Consider the following 23,193-nt stretch of genomic DNA (forward strand, 5'->3'; position numbering starts at 1 on the left):
TGTATCATGAAATATTTTAATCATATAGAAAATCGCAAGGAACAATATACCACACATATTTAACAAATATTGATATTTAAAAAATATTTCTAAGCTTGGCATAATGGTGTGTGCCTATAGTTCCAGCTACTCACTTGGGAGGCTGAGGCAGGAGTGTCGCTTGAGCCCAGGAATTTTAGGCTGTGGTGTGCTATGCTGATTAGGTATCTGCACTAAGTCTGGGATCAATATGATGACCTCCTGGGAGCAGGAGACCACTAGGTTGCCTAACGTGCGGTGAACCAGCCCACCCTGGAAATGGAGCAAGTCAAAATTCCCGTGCTGATTAGTTGAGGGATGGCATCTGTGAATAGCTATGGCTTTCCATTCTGGGCAACATAGCGAGACCCTGTCTCTTAAAAAAAATAAAGATATATTTACAGGTACAGTTGGAGCTTTCCTCTGCATGATGTACTCAAGTCCCTCCCAGGATGGACTATATAATTTTCAGGGCCCAGTGCAAAATGAAAATGCAGGGACCCTTATTCAAAAATCATGATGAATTTCAAGACAGCAACAGCAGAGCATTAAACCAAGCACAGAGCCCTTCCAAGTACAGGTCTCAATGCTACTGCACAGGTGACACATCCAGGCAGCCAGCCCTAGTTCCGCATCTCCTCTCACTTTCTTAACATTCATCTGTGTCTTTGTTGTCCCACGTTTATGCTTTTACTTTATATACATGCAGAGACCAATATTATGGAGTATTATATTACATGTTTTAAAATATTGCATAAATGGCATAATACTGTATGTATCCTTAGGCTGCTTGTCTTACTCTTTTTGAGAGGTATCTGTGTGGAATCATGGAGATGTTATTCATTTTCACTGTCGTCTAATATTCCATTGTGAGGTCTCACCACAGTTCATTTATCCAGTACCCTATATTTTTATCATAATTAACAGTACTAAGGTGAACATCCTTGGGCACAGTTCTCTGTGCATGTATGTGAGTTTCTGTCTATCTGTCACTAGGTGTGGAATTGAGCTGCTCTGCCTTGCTGGATGTTGAAGTTATTTCTAAGTTTTTGCTTGGCATCAATGTGCTCCCCTGGGGTGCCTCCCTTTGGATGTTCCTAAGTCATCTGAAAAGCTTCCCTTGGGAGACTTTCCTCTGAGCTACCTTTCTTCTAAGGTCACCATCCACACAGTCAGAAACTGGGTGTCCTGACCCTTTCCTTTTATTCCCTCACCACTTCTAACCTATTGCCAAAGCCTATGGATTCCCACTCTAAAATATGGCTTTAACCTGTCCTTCCTCCATTTCCTTCCTGCTACTTCTGTTATCTTGGCTTGGGAATCCCCCTCCCCTAGACTCCTTTTCCAACTCCTAACTTGTCCCTCAACACCCCCAGTCTCCCACCCCCCAACTTTCTCCACTGAAGGACTTATTACACCCTACCAAGTTGCATGGTGACATGGTGACATGCAGTGCTCCCATGAACATTGTAGAGATCAGAGCTGTGAGTTACATGACAGCAAAGATTGCATCATAGTCACCATTTGTGGACCTGTAGCATGGTACCTGGTACCCAACAGAATCTAAAAATATCTGTTGAATCAAAGTATGAATAAACATCATGCTGTCATTTTCCTATCTTTTGGATGACTCAGGATAAATTCGCCAAAGGAGCATTATTGATGACTTAGGATAATGAATGTAAAGTTCATAGTCCTGTGTAAACTGAATTTGATCCACACAAAACTTTAGGTCAGTTGAGACCAGCATGGGCAACAGAGTGAGACCCCGTCTCTACAAAAATATAAATAAGTTAGCTGGACATGGTGGCATGCCTATTGTTCTTACTACTTGGCAGGCTAAGCAGGGAGGATCACTTAAGCCCAGGAGCTTCAAGCTGCAGTGAACTATGATCACACTACCGCACTCCAGTCTGTGTGACAGAATGAGACCTTGTCGCTAAACAAAAATATATAATTTTAAAAACTCTAGGTCAGGTATGACAGAGAGGATGACCCTTAGCAAGAAGTGGTTTTCCCAAGATCCCAAAGCCAGTAAGAGACAAAGTATAAAGAGCAACAGGTACTCAGGTTTTCTTTCCACCTGCTTGTCTTATTTCATAGGTGTCCTAAATTTAGTTTAGAAATAACTAAATATAAACTATGTTGCCCTTTAATGTCCAGTGACTGTCTCTTTAAATCTTGCTGTTTTGACACAAATATACATCATTCTAATGTGTATATATATATAATATGTATATATATTTAAATAATAACCTGATAGAATTTGCATCTCTCTAGAAAAGAAAGAATTCTCATCTCTGGGCCTTTGTTTATCCATCTATTAAATGGGCATAAGGAGGGTCCTTCTAAGATCTTTTGCTCTGTGAGTAGATAAGGAAAAAGCACACTTTTCTATCCCTATCTGATTTTGTTGCTCCCATGCTCTGTGCAGTCATTTATGGGGCTGAGGAGGATGAAGGAGGAGGATTTATGGGGCTCTTGCAAAACTGGGAAACAGTAATAGCTGACATTATAGCTGCTAATGCCCCTTACCTGCTGATTTGAAAGCCCTTTAATCACTTGTAGCTTATGAAACAGAAAGTGATCTGCTAGCTATTTCCCCCAAATGCATTGGTGAGTTCATAGGTTAACCCTACAGGAAGAAGAGAGCATTGCTAAACACAAAGAAGAGCCTTGCTTACTTCATGGGCTTTCAAGTGTCAAAGGCCCCAATCCTTGACTCTGAGACCCTCAAATGATACCATCTAGCTGACGTTTTTCTAAAGGGTCAGCCCTGAGGAGAAGTTCATCCTATGAAAGTCACCTGAGCACTCCACACACCATCTGAAGCCCTGGCTTCCAGTACTGGCTCTGCCACTAAAGGGCCGTGTGACCTCAGCCACATTCCTCCACCTTTACAGTGAAGCTGGTGGAAAACACGTTTCCACTGCCCCTCCACAGTTCCAAAGTTCTTTCATTCAATGGGAGGTGGAGATGGTTCTCAGCATCAACAATACAAGGCAGGCAGCTTTTTAGTTCCTCTTGGCCTGAGTCCCTGCCTCCTGGACAGAAGCTGGGAAATAGATGAGCATCTGGCTCCCTGGCCTGGGTCACAGAATCAGAATCGTGGGTGGCTGGCAGGAAGCCTCTGCGTTTGCCAAGACCCATGTCCTACCTCCCTCCCTCATTCAACACAAACTTACTAAGCAGTTGTGTTGAATAGAATGTGGGCAGAGATGGCCGCTGTTGTGTTCACCAATTTATCCATGGCATCTAGTGCAGTGGCTGGCACATAGTAGCTGCTCACTACATATCTGCTGAATGATGTCTCATCTCCTACAGTAGGGGAGGCTATTAAGCACAGATTCCTGGGCCCACCCCAGACCTACTGAATTGGAATCTCTGGCGATAGTGCCCAAGTGACTGTCATGCCCTCCAGAGTCTGAGAACCACAGCTGTATGTAGTGTCTGAATAAAGCATTATCTTATTATCGGAAGGGAGAAAATGCTGATGTTTCAACTTTTGAGCATTTGTCGGTAGTGACTAAAATATTCAAGTCACATAGGTTCATTTTGCTGTAGCCATTTCCATGGAGCCTGGGGAGCTCTGGGCTTTGCACTAGGTATGCACAGGGCTCACTTTCACTAATCTTGAGGGAGGCGAGGATGATAAAAAAGGCAGAGAAGACAGGAGTCAAGCCACACAACGTCCAAGCTTGGCATTATTATTGCCCTTCACTTGGAAGTTATCAAACAGGACATGCGCTGCCCTTCTAGCTTTCCTGGGGAGGTTAGATGCTATGAGATTTTTCACACTCCCTTTCCAGTGTCTGTGGCTCGGACCGTGTACACACCCGGGTTCAAATCTGAGCTGTTGTCTCTATGTAGTCTGGGGCCAATCACTTTAACCCCCTTTAAACTTTTGTTTCTTCAGTCATAAAATGCACATCATGATTTACCCTACGGAAGGTTGCCGGAAGGATTAGAGACGCTATAAACTCAGGCGTTGGGCACATGCTCAGTACAGAAAAGCCCTAAGTTTTGGTTGATGTCTATAAACTGCCATAACATCTGGGCTGCAGAGGTTCATCTAGGCTAGCTCCTTCTTTTTTTTTTTTTTTTTTTTTTTTGAGATGGAGTCTTGCTCTGTCGCCCAGGCTGGAGTGCAATGGCACAGTCTCAGCTCACTGCAGCCTCCGCCTTCTGGGTTCAAGCAATTCTCCTGACTCAGCCTCCCTAGTAGCTGGGACTACAGGCATGTGCCACCATGCCAAGCTAATTTTTTGTATTTCTAGTAGAGATGGGGTTTCACCCTGTTAGCCAGGATGGTCTAGATCTCCTGACCTCATAATCAGCCTGCCTCAGCCTCCCAAAGTGCTGGGATTACAGGTGTGAGCCACTGCGCCTGGACTGCTCCTTCTTTTTTTTTTTTTTTTTTTTGAGATGAAGTCTTGCTCTTGTCCCCAGGCTGGAGTGCGCCCAACTGACCACTCCTTCATTTTTTTTTTTTTTTTTTTGAGACAAAGTCTTGCTCTTGTCCCCAGGCTCACTGCAACCTCCGCTTCCCGGGTTCAAGCGATTCTCCTGCCTCAGCCTCCCGAGTAGCTGGGATTACAGGCACCTGCCATCATGCCTGGCTAATTTTTGTATCTTTAGTAGAGATGGGGTTTTACCATGTTGGCCAGGCTGGTCTCGAACTCCTGACCTCAGGTGATCTGCCTGCCTCGGCCTCCCAAAGTGCTGGGATTACAGGCTTGAGCCACCAGGCCAGGCCACTCCTTCATTTTATAGATAAGAAAACAGCCTCAGAGAGGAGAAGCAAACGGCACAAAATCATCTAGCACCTCAGGTTTTTTGAGGGCTTTTTTGTTTTTTTGAGATGGGGTCTTAGGCTGGAGGGCAGTGTTGATCACAGGTCACTACAGCTTCAACCTCCTGGGCTCAAGTGATGCTCCCATCTTAGCCTCCAACGTAGCTGGGACCGCGAGTGTACACCATAACCCCTGGCTAATTTTTTTTTTTTTTTTTTTTGTATTTTTTGTAAAGATAGGATATCCCTGTGTTGCCCAGGCTGTTCTCAAACTCCTAGACTCAAGTGATCCTCCGGCCTCAGCCTTCCAGTGTTGGGATTACAGGCATGAGCCACCACACCCAAGCCAGGACTTTTAATCTCAATTAAGAACTTCACATATTTCCATGGGCCAGAGGAACTTCAAATTCCTCCCTGAGGCTGAGACTCTGTGAGCAACCTGTGATGAAGGAATTTCTGGGACAATATGCTTTTGAAAAGGAGGCTAGACATCTCAGGTGAGGCCCTTTCTCACCTAAATTTCTTGCCAGCCAGAAGACTGTTGTGAGGATGTAGTGACTGGTGAGAAAGTCCCTGACGTTGGGCAATGTGTGGCTTTTCTATCAACATGGGAGTTTTAAAAACAAAAAAGCCTCTGGGAAAGTGCTGTCAGGCCTTCCCTGGCAAGGCAGTGAACGGTACTGCAGCTCTGCAAGGACCAAGGCTAGAGATGGCTGGCTTTGGGGACACTCCAAAGTTTGGCCTCTGGGCTATAAAGGACACACCACCAGTCAGGGGCCAGGCTGGGCCTGGAAGGGACATCTCCGGAAACCATCCCACAGGAATCTGACTCTGGTGCCCAGAGGAGTAGCAAAAAAAAAATGGGGTCTTGGGAGAATTCAAGTCCTTAGTGCTAATGGTGATGACATTGGTGATGTTGGTGATGACTATAGTGATGATGGGCATTTCCTACCTGCAAGATTCAGGGCCAGGCAACTGACTTTACATGAATTGCATTGTTTCATTCAATCCATACTCACAAGATCCCTATGTGGAGCAGTACCATTGCTATCCCCATTCTACAGATGAGGAAACTGAGGCTCAGAGAGGTTAAGTAAATGACCAAGGGCACACAGCTAGTTTGCGCCAGGATTCAAATCTGAATATACTGGAGTCCAAAGTACGCCAGCAGCCTGTAAGTGCTGGAAAAAAGGCAAGTAACATTGGCGAGTGCCTTTAAGGGATATATATTTCTTATTCCCATTTTAACAGAAGGGAAACAGAACAGAGCGCTTAGCGTATTCTCCATGAGGTCAGGCACTGTGCCTAGCACTTTACATATATTATCTCCTCAATCATCAAAACATCCCTATGAAGTAGGTAGTTTTTTGTTCCCCATTTGTGTAGATGAGGAAACCGAGGCCCGAGACTAAATGACTTGCTGTGGTTCCAAATCAGGCGGTGTGACTCCAGGGCCCACGCTCTTCACCCCCTGAATCGCTGGATACTGGAACAAGATGTTCCAGTATCCAGATGCAGGGTCTGAAACAGAACCCAGGACTCCTGACTCCTAGTCTAGGGCTCTGAGGCTAGATGCAGGCTCTCTGTTGGAATGCATTGTTCCTTAAAAGCGCACTGGCATTAAGCCCAAAGAGTGAAATCACACCCTGCGGTTCTGGGAACCTCAGACTGGAGAAGGAAGCTTTTGCCCTGGTGTTCAAGTCTCAGCAGGTGTGCTGGGGACTCTCCCTCTGTTTCCTTCTCCCGCTGGAAGGGAGCCCTTGTTAGGTGGGCAGGGTGGGGCAGCCCTTATGAGTGTAGGGTGGGAGGAGGGCAGAAGGCAGGCGTGCCCAATAAAACAGACCTAAAGCTTCCCGCCTTCTTGCCTTCATCCAGGCAGTGCCCTCATCTCCTGTCTGGCAAACAACAGGGCATGATGATGAGAGTTCAAGGTTGGAGTCAGGAGGTCTGAGTTCTGGTTCTGGCTCAGGCAGTCACTCCATGTACACATTGACAGTCAGTTTCCTTATCTGTATAATGTGTGGTGGTGGTGGCAGAGAATCAAAATTCTCCAGCTTTTTCAGTTAACACATCATCTATTAAGTGCCTACTATGTGCCAGGAACTGCAGATACAGCAAGTGCAAAAGCAGATTTAGGCCCTGCTTTCACGGTGTTAGAGTCTTGTAAGGAGAGATACAAAGATTAAGTCTTCATTGCAACAAATGTAAAATGGCAACTGTGACCAGCTTTTAGAGAAAAAAGGCCTGCTGATGGAGCTAAGGGAGCCCATGATGGTGGGGGTGGAAGGAGAGGAAATGGCTTGACACTCCGAGGGGTAATAGGGAAAGATGCGCTGAAGAGATTACTAGGTGAGTGGTTGGTGGGCGTACAAGCCCGTTGTGAGTGGGCCTGCAGAGGCTGGCGGGAGCCCAGCCCCTTCATGCATTGTGGGCATTGGTAAGATAACTCATTGGAGTTTTTTGGGGGAAGGGTGTTGGGGACGATGGGAGAGAGATATATGATCAGGTTTAGCACAGAATATAGGCAAACGCACCCTTCAAGTAAAAGATAAAAATGCCTCCTCCTCCAAGGAGACTTCCTTGATTTCTTTGCTTTTGATCTATGGTATTTCTCCCTCCTTCTCTGGCCTTGTAGCCTGGGTAGAGAAACTCCGTCCTCCAGGGGAGTAAGACCTAAGCTTTCCCTTCCTGCAACTGATGTGCGCTGTAGCTTCGAACGAGGTCCTAGGTATATACACACACATACATATATATATACATACATACATATATATTTTTTTTTTCAGGAGGGATATGAAGAGTGACTTACAGGCGCCCGCCACCATGCCTGGCTAATTTTTTTTTGTATTTTTAGTAGAGACGGGGTTTCACCATGTTGGCCAGGCTGGTCTCAAAACTCCCGACCTCAGGTGATCCACCTGCCTCCGTCTCCCAAAGTGCTGGGATTACAGGCGTTAGCCACTGCGCCCGGCCTTCGAACGAGGTCCTATGCCTTCTTGAGCCTCAGTTTCCCCAGCTGTGCAGAAGAAGCAGGTTGTCTCGCAGGGTCCGCCCAGCGCTAACGCAACGTGATTCGCTCTGGCAGGAGCCGGGGGCTGCCCGCATTGCTGCGCAGGCATCGGGCTGCTGGCTGGGGCACCGCCACCTGGCTGCCTGCGCTTTACCCCCTGCTGAGGGCTGCGGGAGCTGGTCGCGGCTCCAGACACGGCGCAGGAAAGTGGGTGAGCGACCCCCGGCTTCCGCGGGCGCCGCGCGGCCCCGCCCCCGCAGCTAGCGGCCCTGCGGCAGCCGGGGGCTCGAGCTCCGCCCTCCGCCTCCCGCCGGCCTCACTCCCTCCTCCCTCCTCCCTTGCTCGCTCGCTGGCTCCCTCCCCCCGGGCCGGCTCGGCGTTGACTCCGCCGCACGCTGCAGCCGCGGCTGGAAGATGGCGGGGAACGACTGCGGCGCGCTGCTGGACGAAGAGCTCTCCTCCTTCTTCCTCAACTATCTCGCTGACACGCAGGTACGGCCGGCCGGGGCTGCGGGCCCGGGGCCAGGGGTGCTGAGCTGCGGGGGCCGCAGCCGCAGCCGCGGCCGCGGAGGCCGGGAGGCATTGGTGGGAGCCCTGGGATAACTGGGGGTTCCAGGCTGCAGAGCCCCCCTTCCAGGCGCCCTGCGATGCGCTCCGTTACCGGGGCAGGGAGCCGGAGGTCTCCCGGCGCGTGCCGGAGCGCTGGGGGCGCTACGGCCGCTGGGGAGGGTCTAGCCTTGGCCGCTTGGAGTCTGCCCCCCCGCGGGCAAAACTGGGGGGTACCGCGCTTCCTTTGGGAGGTGGAGGCGCGCCACGGTGTGGGGTACCCTCAGGCTGGCTCTGGGTGCTGGAGGCGCGCCGTCAGCGCCCGGCACTTGCTGCCGTACTTTCACGTGGACTTGTGGCCCTGGCACGGGTGCATGCCCCGGTCTCCGGAGTCCCCTAGTCCTCCAGGCTGTAGTCCCCAGAGTGCTGTTGCTGGCCCCCCGCGGCTTTCTACCCGCGCCCGCAGCGCGGAGTTTCCTGCCAGTTGCAGGCTAAAGGCATAGGGGTCTGCGGGGCACGTGGACATGCAGGCGGAGACAGCGTCTTCCTGGTTTCGCTATCGGGCGGAGCCCCCTGGGGAGAAAAGCCAGGCTGGATGGGGGCGGAAGGACTGTCTGGGGGCGCCTGGGTCCCCCTGCGGTGCGCGGCCCCGGTGCGCGCTCCACGATGCAGGGGGAAGGGAAGGCGAGGCGGAGTCCCAGGCTCTGGCTGAGCCCGGGAGCCCCACTGGCGACACGCGCGTGACAGGAGAGGGTGCTCTGGTGTGCCGGGGCGCGGGGGAGCGAGGAAGCTGGTGGCTTGGAGACTGGGAGAGGGGTGCTGCTGGGACAAGCAGCCACCAAAAATGTCAGCACGAGGCGTGCGCGCCCCCCATCCCTTCCCCCATTTTCCCCACCCAATGCCTGTTGCAAGCATAAAGTTTGGCTCCAGAGTTAGGGCTTTTTCTCTGGGCGCCCGGCTGCGGGTCATCGGGAAGCTGAGGATGCGGCGGAACCTCGGAGGAGCCCCGGGTGCTGGCACACGCCTGGGCACGGAGAGGGGCGGCCGGGTGGAACCGGGCGCGGCTCGCGGGGGCTGGTTTGGTACCTGGAGTGGGAGCGCCGGTGCCGGCCCGTTTTGCATAACAGTGGAAGGGAGGGGGAAGGCGGAGATGGGGGGAGGGAGGTGGGAGGAGAGAGAGGGAAACTTTGCTTCTTGTTATAATCTGCCTGTCTTTGGGCGGCAGCAGCTGTCATGGGACCGGGTGGGCGGGGAGAGGCTTGCAAGCTGACTCCTTGCGGTGAAACGCGACTTGGAAGGGACGCCGCAGCCGAGACGTTCAGCTCCGGGCGGCGACTTCGGGCTGGCGGCTGGGACGGCGTGGCGTGGCAGGGTGTCGCCGAGAGGAAGCCCGCCACGCGGGAGGCAGGCCGGCCCTGGCCGGCTGCAGACGCCGCTGCGTAGGGGAGCCGCGGGGCCGCGTGGTCGGTGGCGGGCGCGCTCGGGTGGGTTCGCGGCAGAGGCTGGTGGGGCTAGTGGCGTGTGATTGCGCTTCTCGAGGTCGAGGGGAATGTGTGATGAGCGGGTTGCGCGCACGGGTGTGTGTGTGTGTGTGTGTGTGTGTGCACACGCCGCGCGCGCCGGGCGCGTACCTTTACCTCTGACGAAACTGCGGTGGAGCTCCCGCCGTCGTCGCCGGGCTCCGTCACACGCCCCGCGCCGGTGTCTGCGCCGAAGGCGGGTCCCAGCCTCAGTACCCCCAGAGCCGACAGCTTGGGGCTAGAGGGCACTGAGTGCGGGAGGAAGGGCAGAGTCGCTCCTGGGAAGATTCTGTCCGCAGATCTCGAAATTGCCCGGGGGCGTCTCCGAATCTCTTGGCTGAAATGCGGATGAGAGAGGCCTGAAATAGCCGGAGACTCGTTCAGGGACCCATGTCAAGAACTGTCCGCTTTGGACTGTACCCCGGATTTTAACTCGATCTTCAGTGTTTGGCTCAGCAATAACTAATTATTTTGCCCTTTAGCCGCCCAGCGAGTCTAGCTAGCAGAAATATTTCACCTAAGAAACTAGAAAATTGAATAATCAGGTGTTAGCAGGAGCAGTGCAGTGAAAGTTAATCTGGGACATTTGCTTTTTTTATTTAACCACGTGACAGGCCGAGGATCTTCTGGTGATCTTTGCCGGCCCAACTTGGGAAATGTAATTGATAGGATGAGCTTTGAGCCGCCCCTAGAAGGCTCGGAGAGCCCAGCCGGAAGAGGACCTGGGCGGGCCCAGTGTGCGCCTCCTCATTTTACAGTTGGAGAAAGAGGCTGGGAGGGGTGAGCGGCTTGTATGGGACCATGCAGCCAGAGGGTGACAGAGCCACCCAGGGCTCCTGACTCCAGGTCCTGTGTGTTAACTAGAAATAGCACTGGACTTGGAGTCAGAAGGCCTGAGTGGAGTCACCTTCCCCACTCTCTGGCTGGGTGACCCCGGAGCAAGCCATTTGAACTCTCCGAGCCTCATTTCCTCCATCTGTCAAATGGGGCTGGTGGTGCCGCAAGAGAATCCAATGGCCTGGTGGTGGGGGTGAGCAGTGTTTGCATGTGAGATGTTCTGGTTGTTCCTGCAACCCCCTCTCCTCCCCCAAACTTTCCCTGACCCTCCCCTCCTCCATCTCCCTTTGGGAGCTTTGGGGAAAGTGGATTAAATGGTAGTTCATTGTCTTTGTCCCAAAAGATTGTTGTTGTCTTTGGTGGCTAATCCAGGGTTAGATTAGAGGGAGGACTTCTGTTTAGGAGACTTAACTTTTACCCGTTGGGGCCAAAGTACGGAAATTTAGCAGAACAAGGATTGCGAAAGTTTCTTGGAAAGCTCTGAGGCATGGATCCCAAAGGACTGTGGGTGGCTTCACCTTTGTTCAGGCTGTGCTCCTGGCCCAGAGTGCCCTCACCCACCCGTCCTGCATGGCCTTCTCCTCTACTAGGCTCTCCCAGCCCAGCTTGCCCTGCTTTCTCTCCTCTGGTTTTCTGCATCTGTGTTATACAACCAAGCACTTTGTGTGAGTCTGGTGTCCAGTAAGATTCTAGCACTAGGGTTGTGCCTTTTATCATTGTGCCTGCAAGGCACCTGTCAGTATGCTGAGCTGTGTTCCTTTGCTTAGCTCTTGGCTAGGCACATGGATTACAGACAGGGATGCAGCTGGGTCCTGCCAAGCAGAAGCTCCCAGGCTGGCAGGGGAGACAGCTGGGCAGCGAGTGTGGGAGAGAGGAATGCAGAGGGCTGCAGCTGTGGGCAAAGGCTTAGACCCCAAAGGCCACACAGCAAGTCCACACTAAATATGGGCTATTTGAAGTTGCCTAGGGCATCAGTCATAGATGCACAAAATGTCAGAGTTGGCAGCGTGAATGTTAGAAATCATCAGTTCTAACAACTTATTTAAAAATATTTAATTATAGAATTGTTAGAAAATACTGCCAAGCCTAAAGAAAAAAATGAGAAATATGTAACATTACCCAAAGATAACCAATTAATTGTCATGTATATTCCAGACTGTTTATTTCCTGTTCATATAGATCACATTTTATTTTTAAAAAATGGAGTCACCGGGCATGGTGGCTCACCCCTGTAATCCTAGCACTTTGGGAGGCCGAGGCGGGTGAATCACCTGAGGTCAGGAGTTCCGGACCAGCCTGGCCAACATGGTGAAATCCTGTCTCTACTAAAAATACAAAAATTAGCTGGGCGTGGTGGCACACACCTGTAATCCCAGCTACTTGGGAGGCTGAGGCAGGAGAATCGCTTGAACCCGGGAGGCGGAGGTTGCAGTGAGCCGAGATTGCGCCACTTCACTCCAGACTGGGCAAAAGAGCAAAACTCATTCTCAAAAAAAAAAAAAAAAAAAGGAGTTATCCTGAATATACTGATTTGTAACTTGGAATTGCACTGTTTTGTAACTTGTTTTTTTTCCTCCTCCAAACAATATGCTGTGAACATCTTTCCACATCACTAAATATTCTACTTAGTATCTTAATGATTATATAATGTTTCGTTGAAGATTGAACCGAAACGTATTTAATCCTTTATCGTTACTCATTTACGTTGTTTAACTTTCTTATTTTGCTATTGTAAGCAATGCTAAAACGAATATCTTTTTATGTATGTCTTTGTTTCTTCCTTTAAATTCCTAGAAGTGAAATTACTCCATCAAACCCATTCCTGGATTCTCTTCTAGAAAGATTGTACTTATTTGCGCAGCGGCATGGTCTGGGAACACCTGGTTTCCTATACCCAGATAACTGTTGATATTTTCATTGTTTTTCATTTTTAGCAGTCTGTTCATCAATAAATTCTGTTACCCTTATTGTTTTAATGTGCATTTATTTGATTGCTTGTGATGCTAAACTTCTTCCCCATATGATCATGGGCGATTTGTGGTTCTGTGTTTCTGAACTTGGCCCATTTTGTGATTGGTATCTTGTCTCCTCGTTGTTCTAAAGCTGGGACTGAGCACCCAGAAGGGGCCCCTGCCACATGGAGAACTGGGAAAATGGCTCCACACACCCCTTGAAGCCAAGGCCAACTTCTTTTTCAAATCAGTTTGTGGGTTTGGACAAATGTATAGTGTGTGGGAGAAGGTTGAAGTGTAGCCTTCACTGGGTACATTTGCCCATTCTTCATCTGTATGAGACTTAGGGAGAGTAACTTCTTCACCTGAGCCAGAAGGGGTCATGTTCACCAGAGACCTGGGCTCCACTTTCGTTGGGATTCCCTGGCTGGTGCTAATGATCAGGATGCCTGTGAAACCCAGGAAGGGCAATGGCCCAGCAGCTGTGCCCCAGGGGCTCATATTTCCTCTTTACCTTAGGGCCCTCCTCTTAGCAGCTCATGCAGGCCAGGCAGAAGTTCCACTATGCCACGTGAGTCACCCTCTTCCTTCTTCCTCTGGAATAATAGAAGAAAGACTTGCTCAAGTGAGAAGCAGCCTTGCAAAGGGGACTCAGGCTTGGAAATGCATAACAAGAACATTGCAGTGTTGATCCTTGCCTTCTCCTTCATCGTCATCATCAGTGATGTTTACTGAGTATCCCCTAGACCCCATGCAGTTTTCTGAGCCTTCTGTTTGCACTACTATATTTCATTCTCATAGATATTGTGCAAAATGTAGGTGCTGTTGCACAGTTGTACAGATCTTACAGTTTCAGAGAACTCACTGACTTGTGGAAGACTAATTACCTTTGAGTAAGTAGAAGAGCCAGCATTAGTGGGCAGTGTTCCCAGACTGTTTGACTCCAAGCTCCTTGAAGACAGGGGCTACTCTCAGTTTTTGTTCATCAGTGTTTTTCTAGCACCTTGAGCAAATGAAGGCACATTGATTGTATAGAGAGAATGCAGAGGCCGGGTGTGGTGGCTCACGCCTGTAATCCCAGCACTTTGGGAGGCCAAGGCGGGCAGATCACAAGGCCAGGAGTTTGAGACCAGCCTGACCAACATGGTGAAACCCCGGCTCTACTAAAAATACAAAAATTAGCCGGGCGTGGTGGTGGGCACCTGTAATCCCAGCTACTCAGGAGGCTGAGGCAGGAGAATTGCTTGAACCCGGGAGGCAGAGGTTGCAGTGAGCTGAGATTGCGCCACTGCACTCCAGCCTAGGCAACAGAGTGAGACTCCATCTCCAAAAAAACAAAAAAGAAAGAATGCAGAACAAGTCCCTCTGCTTCTCTAGGCCTGTTTTTCAATCCTTGAAATGGGGATAATAGGCCCTCTCGGTTGGGAGTGAAATAATACAGTATATCTAAAATGAGCATTAACCTGCTACTCATGAAACTTGGAATAATTCTCTCTTTGAAACACTTTAGAAGGACAGGATTAAGTATGGAGCTAATTTTCATGCATGCAATCTTTTTTTTTGCGTAAAAGAGAGAAGCATAATTCTTATTAGAGAGTGAAGGGTACCCAAATAAAGTCATTTGGAAGAAAATGATCAGGGTCAGTTTCTATCTGTCCTCATACAAGGTAGTCGGAGTGCCTCATATCCATCCCATCGACACTCAGCTGATGCAGAATCGATTGGATTGATCTTTCTGTTCTTCTCCCCTTCTGATCTAGGTTTTTGTCTGTTTGTAACTAGATTCCTGCAGTTACTACCAAAGAGATCTTTGCTGCACCCGACTTCGTCTTCTTCCATTTGTCCTTAGCCCAGATGGCAGATCAGTCCTCTTAGAGTGCATATCTGACATCACTCTCTTGCTCACACATCTCCCATGTCTCCCCAGTACATTTTTTTTTCTTTTAAGACTTTTTTTTTTTTTTAGAACAATTTCAGGTTCACAGCAAAATTGAAAGGAAGGTACAGAGATTTGCCATATACCCTTGCCCCCAATATGCATAGCCTCCCCCATTATTAATATTCCCCACCAGAGTTGTAGATTTGTTATAATTGATGAACCTACATTGACACATCATTGTCACCCCAGAGTCTGTAGTTTACATTAGGGTTCACTCCGTGGGTTTGGACAAATCTATAATGACAGGTATCCACCATGGTGACATCACACAGAATAGTCTCACTGCCCTGGAAATCTGCTCTACCTTTTCATTTCTTCTGTCCCCCAACTCCTGACAACCACTGATCTTTTTACTGTTTGTACAGTTTTGCCTTTTCCAGAATGTCATATAGTTGGAATCATGCAGTATGTAGTGTTTTCAGATTGGCTTTTTTTTCACTTGCTGATAGGAATTTAAGGTTCCTCCATGACTTTCATGGCTTGATAGCTCAGCTCTCCAGTATTTTAAAATTAAAGCCTAAACTTAAACCTGATTTCCGAGGGCCTTCCGGTACTTTAAGTTGGAGAGTTAGGCCCTTGTCTTTGTCTTGAGCTGTCTGCTTTTACTTTGGGATCCTGTACCTCCCCAGGAAAACCCTGAATTTTCCTCCTGGAGGCTTAGACTCGGGCTGCCCTTTTCTGTGTCCTCCGTCTCCATTTCCATGATTCATCCTGCGAGCCCCTGCTCACCAGCTATTGTTTTGGCGATGCCCTCTCCCTCACCTCCAAGCCAGCTGTTCCATCTTCTGTGTGGCAGTACGCAGGGCCAGCAGAGCACTGACCTTGGAATCCCCTTACTGGGTTTGAGTCTTGGTTCTGTGATTTGCCAGCTTCGAGGCCTTTGGCAGGTCACATAACCTCTCTGAGCTTGTTTCCTGAAGTGGGAAGATATGATGATTAAGATTGTTGTGAAGAGGCCGGGCACAGTGGCTTACGTCTGTAATGCCAGCGCTTTGGGAGGCTGAGGTGGGTGGATCACCTGAGGTCAGGAGTTTGAGACCAGCCTGGCCAACATGATGAAACCCCATCTCTACTAAAAATACAAAAATTAGCTGGGCATGGTGGCGCATGCCTGTATTCCCAGCTACTTGGGAGGCTGAGGCAGGAGAATCACTTGATCTGGGGAGGTGAAGGTTGCAGTGAGCCAGGATCACACTACTACACTCCAGCTTGGGTGACAGAGCGAGACTCTGTCTCAAAAAAAAAGATTGTTGTGAAGAAGAGTCAGTGAAAATCGAGTGACAACATGGATTTAAAGCATGTAACACATGCCTGGCACAGAATAAGCACCAAATAATAGATATATCTCTTCATCTATAGATCACATTAAGTGTTAGGACATCACTCCTGGACGTTAAGCTCCACGAAGGCAAGAATTTTCGTTTATCTCATCCACCTTGTTTTTCACCATAATGAATAGATCAGTGCCTGGAATATAACAGACATTTAATCAGTCCTCATTGAGTGAGTAGGAAATCACTCCTGGACGTTAAGCTCCACAAAGGCAAGGATTTTTGTTCATTTCACCCACCTTTTTTTTTCACCACAGTGAATAGATCAGTGCCTGGAACATAACAGACATTTAATCAATCCTCACTGAGTGAATGAATATGCCAGACTATGAGCCTCTTCAGGGCAGACACTGCTTCTTGTTTTATATCTTCAGTCTGAGTGTTCCTGAGAAGGGATGGAATACAAGTCTGGTGGAATGAACTGGAATGTCCTCTCCCCACCACCATCCCTGCCATTTTAATGTATTCATAGTCTACCTGAACCTTAAGCCCCCTCTTGAAAGCCTGCCCTCTCTGGAAAGCATTTTTTTTTTTTTTTTTGAGATGATGTCTCACTCTGTCACCCAGGTTGGAGTGCAGTAGCGCGATCTCGGCTCACTGCAACCTCCACCTCTCGGGTTCAAGCGATTCTTCTGCCTCAGCCTCCTAAGTAGCTGGGACTACAGGCATGTGCCACCACACCTGGCTAATTTTTATATTTTTAGTAGAGACGGGGTTTCACCATATTGGCCAGGCTGGTCTTGAACTCCCGACCTCGTGATCCGCTCGCCTCGGCCTCCCAAAATGCTGGGATTGCAGGTGTGAACCACCGCGTCCAGCCTCTGGAAAGCCTTTGAAGCTAACTTCTGCTTCCACCACCCACGTGGCTTGTGCCACTTACTATCCCATGGTATCTGTGTGTGCTTTTATTCCTACAACTGGATTGAAAGCTCTGGGAGGACAAGAAATTATTTTTATCCTGGACTAGCACTGTGGTTGCCTAGAAGAGTGTTTTATAGGTTTCAATGTCAGGTTCTCTGAAAGAACTTTGTATTTTAAACATTTGACTATGGAAAATGTCAACTCATACAGAAGTGGACAGTAGAGAGAACAGTATGGTGAATCCCCATCCCTCCATCACCCAGCGTCCACTGTTAAAGACTTGCAGCCACTCTTATTCCATCTCCATGTACAAGACGTCATTTCATCTGTGACTATTTCATTGTGTATCTGTGAAGAGACTTCTGAGTGCTATTGCATGGATTTCTCCCAATAACTGTGAGATTGGCTTTCCCCATTTTGTAGGTGATGAAACTGAGGTGCAGGGAGGTTAGGTCAGTTGCTCAGGGTCTTGAAGCTAGTGAGCGGCTTACCTGGGATTTGAACCTTGACTGTGAGCAGCTCCTTCTCCTTCCAGGCTTGGGGCAGGGGGCCCTTGGAGATACAGGTACACCTTGCCATTTCCAGAAGAGAGGACGCTGAGATCCAGCTGCTTGGCTGGAGGAAGCCCAGGCCCCTGACTCCCTGGCAAGTTCATTTCCAGTGTCAGGTCTTGTGAGGTGCGGTGGGCCTTAGCTCTTGGGGAGGGCCAGGGTGGGTAGTCCTCTGAGAGACACCATTGCCCTGAGTGGCTGGGCTTTGGATGGCCGTGGGACCCTGGGACAAAGTCTACCACCACCCCTGAACAGACTGCATTTTCTTCCTACTCTTGTCATTCCTAAATCCCAAAGGTCCCCTTTGCAGCTGACCACGAGTTCTCTCATGAGATGCTCAGGACTACCCAGTGAGGGAGAGGGAGCCAAGGGGTCAGCAGCTGGGTTCACAGAGCTCAGAGAGGAGGGGCCTGGCCTGAGGTCACCCAGCTGGCCTGAGCACAGGGTTGACAGGCTTTTGGTGGCATCTGGACCCGTGGGCTCCCACCCTGCTGTTTCCTCAGGATAGAGACCAAATTGCTACCCAGATCTAGAGTAGGAGACCAGAGACGAGACCTGAGAGACTTTCACAAATGGTGGGATAAAGCCATTGATTAACTGTCCCCAAAGGCCTGTGATGACTGTTTGGTGTTTTAGGTAAGAAAACAAACATTTGCCCTAATTGTTTGCTTCAGAGGCTGAGAGGGCTCTGAATTCTAGGATTGGGTTCTGCTTGGGCAAAGCCCTGGGAACTTGGCAGAGAATTTCTTTGGGCCTTCTTTTTCTGTCTAGGAAATGGGGCCGATAATAGCATATGTTTTGAAGGCTTTTAGTGAAGAATAGTTGAGGCAATGTCTGTAAAGTGTTCAGAAATGCTCAACGAGTAGTAACCCTTGTTATTATAAAAAAGGGACACATGTAATGCAGACCCTGCCATTTGTCTCCCCCCTGAGCTCCAGGTCCTTGATCTAGTCGAGGCCCTGAGGTTCTTCTTGCAGAGTGTTTTTTCCTCTCTACTTGTGGGGCAGGTGACGAGGGATCCCATCCAGCCTTAGCAAGTGTTGCAGTACTGACTTAGGAAACCACTTCTAGTGAGATGCCACTTGAAGAGAGAAGAAATATCCAATAGTGGTTAAGAGCTCCAGGCTTTGGAGTTTTAACTGCCTATGGTTTAAATCAGTGCTCTACCACTTACTAGCTATGTGACCTTGAGCAAGTATCTTAACTTCTCTGACCTCAGTTTCTTCATATATTATCCCCCAAATTGGGGATAATAATAGTATGCTCTTTGTAGGATAACTTAAGATAGCTGCAGATAATTAAGGCTTGCAGCTTCACCTGACATATAGTAAGCGCTCAATAAATGGTAGTCACTAGGATGATGACAACAATAATGATGTAAAAATATAAAACACACAAATGTCAATTTGAGCTTTCTGGGAGTTGGGAGTGCCTTAGAGACGATCTTGCTTAATGCCCTTACCTTGAAGGAAGGAAATAGACTAGAAACAGATCAGAGGATGCCTTCAGGTCACTCAGCAGAGGCAAGACAGGGCCCTCAGCTGCTGTCTGCTTGGCCAGGGCTGGCTCTGAGTAGCTGGGACTCAACTGTCTGGGACCCACTGTCTGGGAACTCAGCCGGGCGAGCCCTGCTTGGCTGAGAGATGGATGCTCCCCGACAGCTCTGCAGCCGTATTTTTTCCCTGTGATTGCCTGGCAGAACATAGTCATTTAGCAGAGGGAATGCGAGGAGATGTTAGAAACCAACCAGGCCCTGAGCAGTTGCAGCAGCCGGCCCACGAGTCGCTCCCTGATGTTGCCATGGCAAACAGCCTTGGCAACGTGGCTGCTCGCGCCTTTATTTCTGGTCTCAGGCTCTTTGCAAGGAAGTGTGGTACCCAGAACACTAGGGAGGGCCCTGCCCTGGATCCTTGGCACTGAGGGCAACCCGGCCTTTATGCTGCTAGCAGTCCCAGGCCACAGCAGCCCCTGCTCAAAACACCTGCAGACCCACCCTGCCTTTGCAGAAGCAGACTACTAGGTATGGGATTTGAAGCCTCAAATGTCCATTTAGCTGACTATCCATCTATTTGTCAAATACTGTGTTTGGCAATGCCATACTGTTCCCACCACTGCAAGAGCACAGCCACATAATATTCTTTTTTTTTTTTTTTTTTCGTGAGAGAGAGTCTCACCCTGTTGCCCAGGCTGGAGTGCAGTGGTGCGATCTCAGCTCACTGCAACCCCCGCCTCCCGGGTTCAAGTGATTCTCCTGCCTCAGTCTCCTGAGTAGCTGGGATTACAGGCGTCTGCCACCATGCCTGGCTAATTTTTTTGTATTTTTAGTAGAGATGGGGTTTCACCATGTTGGCTAGGCTGGTCTTGAACTCCTGACCTCAGGTAATTCAACCCTCTCGGCCTCCCAAAGTGCTGGGATTACAAGCGTGAGCCACCACGCCTGGCATAGCCACATAATATTCTTAACATGAACCCTGGTGTTCAAGGTTCCCTGGCAGGTGTCATCTTCAGCCATGTCCTTCAAGGATGATGATGATGATGGTGGTGGTGGTGATAACAGTCAACAACTGCTATATCCCCTTCAAGAGATCAGGCCCTGTGCCACATCCTTCACATGTGTAATCACATTTAATCTCAGAGGAACCCCATGAGGCAGTCCCACTGCTATCCCCATTTTACAGTTGGGTAGACCTAGGTCAACCCAGAATTTGTGGCGCTGATGCTGTTCTGCAGCTCCTCCCCTATACCAGGCAACCATGGGGGCCCCACCATGAAGTGTCTGTCCCCTCCCTGTGCCCCTTTCCCACCTGCACCTGCACCTGCACCCTGCAAGCCTCAGCTCAGGTGATGCCTCCTGTAATTCCCCCTCTCAGAACTGGCCCTTTTTGCTCTGCAATCCCACAGTCTGCTACAGACACTTTCTGTTCCCTGCCTTCCCTCAATACTCTGCCACTCTGGTGAGTTTATTTCTGCCCTCCAGCCATCCCAAAACAAAACAGAAGGGCAAACTGGCTAAGGAGGAGAGCTTTGACTGTGCTGAGGAGTTTGGACTTGGCAGGCAGTGGGGAGTTGGCAAAGAGTTTTATTATTATTATTCATAACAGTAATAATATAAAGGAGCCAACACTTAGAGACTTGTTGGTATGTGCCAGGTACTAAGCTAGGGCCGTTAGGTGCTTTATCTTGTTTAATCAACTACCGGTGAGGCTGGCAGTATGGCAAATGAGAAAACTGAGACTTGGAGAAGTTCAGTGACTTCCCCAAATCACCTAGCTAGGAAGTAGCAAGGCTGGGATTTGAACCTAGGTCTGTCTGACTTCAGAGCACGTGGTCCTAACCATTGCAGTGGTGGCTAATTTGGCTGAGCACATAGAAAAGACTGGAATGGTGTAACAGGTGGCATCTGTGGTGTGGCTGGGGTGGGTGGTGGGGCCCATACCCTGCCTCAGCTGTGGGGCTCAGTGGAAATCACTAGATATAGGTAAGAGGGCAGGCGGCTCAGAGTGGTGCCCTCATAGCCAAGATGGGGGTGCAGAAGAGGATTTATATGGGGAGAACATCCATTTATTCAGGGCCCACTGTGTGCCAGGTCTGTTCCTTACTCTGGCCTTCCTTGGAGCCTGGTTAAATGTAAACTGTAGCCTCAGCCCTTTATAACCTTTGTTTATGTGTTTATTCTTTTTTTTTTTTTTGAGACAGATTCTCGCTCTGTCACCCAGGCTGGAGTGCAGTGGTGTGATCTCGGCTCACTGCAACCTCCGCCTCCTGGGTTCAAATGATTCTCCTGCCTCAGCCTCCTGAGTAGCTGGGATTACAGGGGCCCACCACTACGCCCGGCTAATTTTTGTATTTTTAGTAGAGATGGGATTTCTCCATGTTGGCCGGGCTGGTCTCGAACTCGCGACCTCAGGTGATCTGCCTGCTTTGGCCTCCCAAAGTGCTGAGATTCCAGGCGTGAGCCACCGTGCCCTGCCCTATTTATTCTTTACTGTTCCCTCTTCTCTACCCAGTTGGGACTGGAGCTCATCAAGCTGGTTTTCCATCAAATCCCCCAGTGACTTAACAGTCCCTGGCACACTGTAGGCCCCCAATAAATAGTTGTTGGATGACTGAATGATGAACAAATGCTGTTCGATTTTTCACAACATTTGCCTGACGTTTGCCTGGTCCCAGAGGTCCTTCTTTGTGCCTGGAGACATGCTAGGATGTGTGGGTGAGGTGAGTGTGGCAGCATTGTACCAGTCCTCACAAGGAGTCACCTGCCCTTGTCACCAAGATAAGCCTTGCACACAAAGGATCAAAGGCAAACACTTTGTGGAGCCTCCAGAACTCACTATCAGAATACACCTCCAGCACACAGATCTTTGTGGAATGATAAACCACTGCTAGGAATCCAGTCTGTTCCAGGGCATGGCTCTACCTCAGCTGGGGAGGGGCTCAGAGTTTCAAGAGTCTTGGTATCTGCAGGGAGGTGTCTGGTCAAATGTCCCCACATCTTCCCGGGGGATTGAAACCAGCACTTTACACTAGGCCTCATGCCGATGACCCACCCACTGACTCCAGAGAGACTAGGCAGGCTGCCTGCACTCATGAGGAAGGAAGAGAAATCCAGGGAGGTGAAGGGGCAAGAGAGGACTTGGGGACCAGTGACCACAGTGCCCAGCCCAAGAAGATGAACCCCATGCTGCGTGGATCTTCCCTTGCTTAGAATCTCCTCATATGTCGCACCTGGCACCTTTCCTGCTTAGGGACAATTCACTCTTAGTTTGCACATGGTTCTTACAAGCTTGGCAGTCATGTCAAGCAAGGCCTCATGACATGAGAAGCAGCACATTGGTTCTGTTAGTGTGTGCCTATGTAGGCATGGGGTGAGAGGTGAGGATCTACCAGAGGCAGACACGTGGACTGCAGCACCGAAGCCAGCTTGGGGCCAGTTAGTGAGGGGGCTGAGGGGTCCTGCACACCCGTCTTGTTCCTGAATACATTACTATGTGAAAGCGCAAAGCTCATTGGTGATGAAGACAGTGTATCGTCTCTGAGGAAAGGTACATTCTGTTCAGTGTTCTCCGAGAAAGCAAGAAAGTGTGAAGTACATTTTGGTATTACCATCAAAAATAGGAAGTCTATCAAAAGCAGGCAAAAGTTTTGGCATTCCAAGTTATTTATAAAGTTTGCATATTGTTAGCATACATAATTCCTTGATGATGCCAGATGAATGAGTTAGTCTAGCCATAAAGCTTTCTTTGAAAGTTAATGCAATCTCTGAAAATAAGGTATTGTCTTTTATGTTTCCAAGGCTGCTTAAGGTAGCACAAAGAGTATGTAGCTCGGCATTAGATAAATGCTGATTGGCCTCAAGAAACAGTGGCACTTACACTTAGTGATTCATCAGAGCTTGGGCTTCAGAGTCTGGTTCAAATTTTAGCTTTGTGACTTTTTTTTTTTTTTTTTTTTGAGACAGGGTCTTCCTCTGTTGCCCAAGCTGGTGCAATCAAGGCTAACTGCAGTCTCGACCTCTTGGGCTCAAGGGATCCTCCTACCTCAGCCTCCCCAGTAGCTAGGACTAAAGGCATGTGCCACTACACCTGGGTAATTTTTTACTTTTTTTAGAGATAGGGTCTTGCTATATTGCCTGGGCTGGTCTCGAACTCCTAGGCTCAAGCGATCCTATTGCCTCAGCCTCCCAAAGTGCTAGGATTACAGGCGGGAGCCACTGCGCCTGGCCAGCTTTGTGACTTTTTAGTTGTGTGATCTAAGGAGTTAGATAGCTGCTCTGTGCTCTAGTTAGCCAGCTCCCAAATGGGAATGATAATAGGACTTACCTGCCAGGCTTGGTAGA

At 49.2% G+C, this 23,193-nt stretch overlaps 1 protein-coding gene across 7 annotated transcripts in view; it reads left to right on the forward strand.

Moving 5' to 3' along the window:
- The first annotated feature begins 8,188 nt into the window (after positions 1-8,188).
- PPARGC1B (PPARG coactivator 1 beta) overlaps positions 8,189-23,193 on the forward strand; it is a 124,727-nt gene continuing 109,722 nt past the window's right edge. For all 7 annotated transcript variants that reach the window (XR_008525555.2, XM_002816069.5, XM_063724317.1 and 4 more), the window contains exon 1: positions 8,189-8,312. Coding sequence is in view for 6 of the 7 variants with exons in the window: in XM_002816069.5 (XP_002816115.3) it covers positions 8,235-8,312 (78 nt within the window). In the remaining variant the exon portion in view is untranslated. The remainder of the gene's footprint in view (positions 8,313-23,193) is intronic.

The sequence above is a fragment of the Pongo abelii genome, chromosome 4 (assembly GCF_028885655.2).
Source record: "Pongo abelii isolate AG06213 chromosome 4, NHGRI_mPonAbe1-v2.0_pri, whole genome shotgun sequence".
Classification (NCBI taxonomy): Eukaryota; Metazoa; Chordata; class Mammalia; order Primates; family Hominidae; genus Pongo; species Pongo abelii.